This window comes from Drosophila miranda, chromosome 5 (assembly GCF_003369915.1).
Source record: "Drosophila miranda strain MSH22 chromosome 5, D.miranda_PacBio2.1, whole genome shotgun sequence".
Classification (NCBI taxonomy): Eukaryota; Metazoa; Arthropoda; class Insecta; order Diptera; family Drosophilidae; genus Drosophila; species Drosophila miranda.
Genome location: NC_046678.1, coordinates 635,222 through 640,087, shown reverse-complemented (window position 1 = coordinate 640,087; position 4,866 = coordinate 635,222). Strand labels below are relative to the sequence as shown.

The following is a 4,866-nucleotide window of genomic DNA, read 5'->3' as shown; positions in this document are numbered from 1 at the left end:
CTCACACTCTTTCTTTTGTAGTGTACCCTAGCCGCGGCTCAAAACGATCCAGCTCGTTTATTACATATTCGATTTCGTTTGACTCGTTTGGCTATAGCGCACATTGTGCTTGCACCGATAAGAATTTACGATAATAATATGTCGAGTTTGAAACTGATCTATGACAATTGCCTCTTTGGCTAATAAAGCTAAGAAAAAAAACAAACATTTTTTTAAATCAATTGTTTTCTCGATTGCGGGTTTGTTTTCCGGAACATTTCTCTCGTTAAAACATTCTTCTAGTAAATAAATTGATTTAAATCGGACCAGTCGTTCTTAATTGATGAAATCTTAACCATTTTTCACTCTATTTTAAGTATTTTTTGTTGAAAACTATTTTGTTTTTGTAGGATTTCCGGAGGGATCAGGCCCGAGGCCTTTATGCAATCAATGTTGAAATGTTTTATTGTTAACTCTTATGATTTATTAGACATCTTGTGGTGTCCTGTGACGTCGCTTAGACGAACTATGTTAACAAAGTTAACAATTCTTCTTAAATATCAACATTTTTAATGCAATAAATTTGTATATGTGAAAAGAAGCTTAAATACATTTTAATTGTATAAAATTTTACTTTTAATCAAATTATTTGTGATACCAATTCTATTCCCCACGTTGATCATCGTCATTAAGTGTTGTTTCACGTTGCTCCCGTGCCAATGGTACATTTTGAAGGTTATTGACATCTTGATACTGGCTTTCTTCATCGCGTTCGAAAGGGTAAAATGGGTGTTCTTTTACTATATCATACTTTACAATTCGTTTCTTTGGCTTTATTCCAAGTAATGCGCGGGTATCTGAATCGTCCAGCTTAAAGTCGAATATATTTAAATTTTGACTTATATGCAAAGGATTAGCTGCCTTGGGTATAGGCACGACTCCATAGTCCACCTAAAAAAATTTGTATTAATATTCACCTAACAAAGCAGTATGTTATTACCAAAAAGCGCAGGACTATTTGACCAGATGTTTTTTTATATTTCTTAACTAATCTTTTCATGCCCTCCGAAAAGAAATATGTTGGGCTATGATTTTCTCTATTTGGCTGACCAAAAGGTGAATACGCAGTTACAACAATGCCATTGTAGCGACAGTAGTCAACCAAATCTTTTTGCAAAAAACCCGGCCAGACCTCAACCTGGTTTACCACTGGTTTTGAGGAACTACATTGAATGACCCGTTGCACCTGTTCCATATTAAAGTTCGACAAGCCAATGCTGCGAACCATGCCTAGTTTTACGAGTTCCTCCATAGCGTTCCAGGTGTCTATATAATCAACGTTGCTGAAAATGTAGCAATCTTTACGATGAACTGTTCATTCTCTACAGTAGAACTTACGTTGTCTGCAATTTACCGTCCGACATTGGCTTGAGAATCTCATCACACATATGTTTGTAGCCAACGGGAAAATGCAGCAAGTAAAGGTCGATATAGGTAAATCCTAGCAGCTTCAGTTGCTGCTCACATATACGACGCACATCACGCGGATCATGGTGAGTGTTCCACAACTTTTAAAAACAAAAATTTAAATAAGACTATTATAAATTATAGCAGTTTACCTTTGTAGTTAAAAATATATTCTCTCTAGATATGTTTCCCATTTTAATTTGCGTACGAAGAGCTTCGCCTACATCTTTTTCATTTTCATAGTAGTATGCAGTGTCAAAGTGACGAAATCCAGTTTCTACTGCACAATGTACCGCTGATGTGCATTGGAAACCGCGCAACTGAAAATATATACTTTTTAACACGTAATTTATATTCATGTCTAGGATATTGCCTTATACGTCCCAAATCCTAAAACGGGCATTTCATAACCACTGCTGAGCTTTATTTTTGGAGCCAACAGTATCGTAGACTCTCCGCGTAGAGGACGTTGATCACCACCAAGTATCATGGCCACACGTGAATTATCATCATCGCAAGTAGTCAAATAGCGTGATGGTATCATTACGAAATGTTTTAAGTGTATATTTACAAATTTTGAATTTAAAATATGAGACTTGTTTTTAAAAATGTTGATTGAAATAATATTAAAGCAAAATAATAGTAAAATTATTTAGCCCAGTGCTTAAATCCTGTATTAGTAGATTAAAAGATTTAACGACCCACTAGTTCATTAATAACGAGGGACAACGTTGTGAGTTAATGGTGCAACGGCAGCAACCCGATACATTAGCTCTCCTCCGCAGACGGCGCGTAACAACGAACGACAAAGAGTGCGTGCGAAAGAGACAGAATATCAATCAGAACGTGTCGTTGGGCGCTGCGTAGTCACTGCATATTGATTTGTTCCTTTTGGTTATAATAGTGTTTCTATCTGATCTAGGTTCAGCAATTTGGTAGATTCTCTATATGACCGTTTTAAATTTGATCGTATCTTCAAAATTGTGAATAACACAGGCGGAAGGGGGTGGGGCAAAATTTTGAAATAAACTTGTAACAGTGAAATCTAACAGGAGTGTGGATACCAAATTTGGTTGCTCTAGCTTTAATAGTTTCTGAGATCTGTGGATGCCACAGTTTTTCGTCCTTTGCGGGGCGGAAGGGGGAAATACACTTGTGCCGGTTTGATATCACAGGAATGTGGATATCAAATCTGGTTGCTCTAGCGCTTGTAGTCTCTGAGATCTAGGTGCTCATTTTTAGCAATAGGCAAAGACGACCATGAAACGTGTGTGTTAGAGACAGACAGCGAGATAGAATGAAATTGTTTTCATCATTCTGGCTATAATAATGATACGATCTGGTTCAGATTTATTTATTTATATATATTATGGCAAACCAAGCTTTGCCAAACTTCGGTGTCCTGCTGATGTCTTGATGGTAACTGGTCCAGCGTAATCCAATCCAGAATGTAGAAAGCAGCGGGTGGGCTGAGCGCGAAAGGCGGGAAGATCAGCCATGAGTTGTGTGCTCGTACCTTTGCGCTGGAGGAAACAAATCTTGCAGTCGAATTATCAATGCGTCCTCCTACGCACAGAATTCCTTGGTCGTTAATAAATGGAGTGTAGCAAATCAACTTGGATTTTTGAGAAAGTGCTTGTCCAGTGCTCAGCTGTTTGTACTCTACTTGGAAAAACTCCATCTGGACATGTTGGATTACCCTAGAGCGGGCATATTGAAGCTCCCCATTGAAGTCGATGTACAAAGCGAAAGCAAAAGCTAATTGTTCGCAAGAGATGTGACCAGGAGGAAACTTTTTTGATCATACAATATTTCGCCTGGTTTACCAAATGTACGGTCCGCTAGGGTAGATCACAAATCTTTTCCCACATCGGTGTGGTAGAGTCGATCCTCTGGGTTGAAATTGAAACACCAGGGGTGTTACCACCACTGGGGCTGAGCTTGTGCGGGAGAGCAACGTAATGTGGCGCGACCTCTAGTAACCCCAGCAGGATTTGCGCCTAGACCAACCACTGGTATACGAGTATGCGTGCGCGGCAATCCAATTCGTTGATAAATGATTCGGCGACCATCGTTATAGTTGAACCAGTATCCAGCAGTATCCTACAGGTTGTCTCGTTGGCCCAGGAGTCGACTATAGTAGCCAAAATCGTTGGCAATATGGCCACGAATTTCCTTTCCAATGTATGGCTGACCACGGCAGGATCAGCATCAGCAGAGATATTGGACGAGCGGACGGTTGAGTCAGCGGATGTATTAACAGTAGCGGTAACCGTGACAGAGCGTACATATATCATCTGGATGAACAAGAGTGTGGTGCCTAAACTTACTGCGGATATGCGGGGATCCCAAAATAATTCAGTTAATGTCAACCGGGACAGATCCAACTTCGGCTCTAGTATTGTTTCGGATTAAACTGGAAAATCTTCTGGAGATTGTTCGGGAAATTCTGAAAGTCCAGAAGGAGCAGCAGGATGAAAATTACAGGATCAGCATCAGGAAACAAAGCGAGATATACTCCAGCAAACTGCGAGATTTCTATACTCCTAATTCTGTTAACACACGATCTTTTTTACATGGTTTTAGAATAACACGGATTGAAAATCAAAAATTTTAAATATTCTTACAGGAAAAAACATCTAGAAACCAAACGAAAACAAGAAAGAGCATAAAGATAATATGTTCATATTTGTTTCTTTTTTTTTGTTTTTTTTTCGTATGCATACATACATATTTTTGTTTAATCTTGGACGTTGACATGCAATCACTGCATCTTGCAAGAGGCGATGCAATTACTGCACCGTCAAGTGCCCCGTCTGAAACCAGCAGAAGTGTGTTACGCGAGCATGCAGGAAAGATAGCTGTTTGACTAATATTTGTGGAAAATTAGCACTAAAATTACTAAGAGAACTAGTCATGCATTCAAAATACAAATACCACTACAATTACTAATTACTAGAAAGGTGTGCAAGGATTAATAATTTTAATTTAATAAGAGGAAGAGAATCAGTGGTGGATATAATATGGTAGAGGGAAATTTAATCCGAGCATAAGACCCTAAACGGTTCATGCAAGGAATAATTCGATCTACAAAGTGGAAGGAACAACGGTGTAAAATTTACATATGTACAAGGAACAACCTTTTTCAAAATGCAATCAGACGTGTTTGGTAGAGATTTTTTATACGCAAATTTGTTTTTCCAATGATTTCTAATTTTTTCGCTACAGAATGATAGTATTATGGAGATGAAGCGGCGTTTTTTTTGCATACGATCCATGTCTTTTTTTACGCGCTTTTTTAGGAACCAATCTATCGTGTAAAAACAGGATTAGGTGTATATGTATATATTAGAGATATAAATCTTGTACATACATATGTGGATAGAAATACACATTAAATTTAGTAAGCCTGGAAATCAA

The 4,866-nt window shown here is 38.2% G+C and overlaps 1 protein-coding gene across 3 annotated transcripts; it reads right to left on the bottom strand.

Annotated features, from left to right (window-relative positions):
- Positions 1-591: 591 nt before the first annotated feature.
- Positions 592-2,068, bottom strand: LOC117189226 (1,5-anhydro-D-fructose reductase). 3 transcript variants are annotated; one of them, XM_033394332.1, is made up of 5 exons: positions 1,820-2,065; positions 1,599-1,766; positions 1,378-1,547; positions 980-1,322; positions 592-930 (listed from the first exon to the last, which is right to left on the bottom strand). In XM_033394332.1, the coding sequence occupies exons 1-5, from the start codon at positions 1,988-1,990 to the stop codon at positions 643-645; spliced, it is 1,140 nt and encodes a 379-aa protein (XP_033250223.1). In that variant the 5' UTR covers positions 1,991-2,065; the 3' UTR covers positions 592-642. The 3 variants fall into 3 exon arrangements, with proteins under 3 accessions (XP_033250223.1, XP_033250224.1, XP_033250225.1); XM_033394333.1 differs by having other exon boundaries at positions 1,827-1,904; XM_033394334.1 differs by lacking the exon at positions 592-930 and having other exon boundaries at positions 1,137-1,305; positions 1,820-2,068.
- Between the last annotated feature and the right edge of the window lie 2,798 nt (positions 2,069-4,866).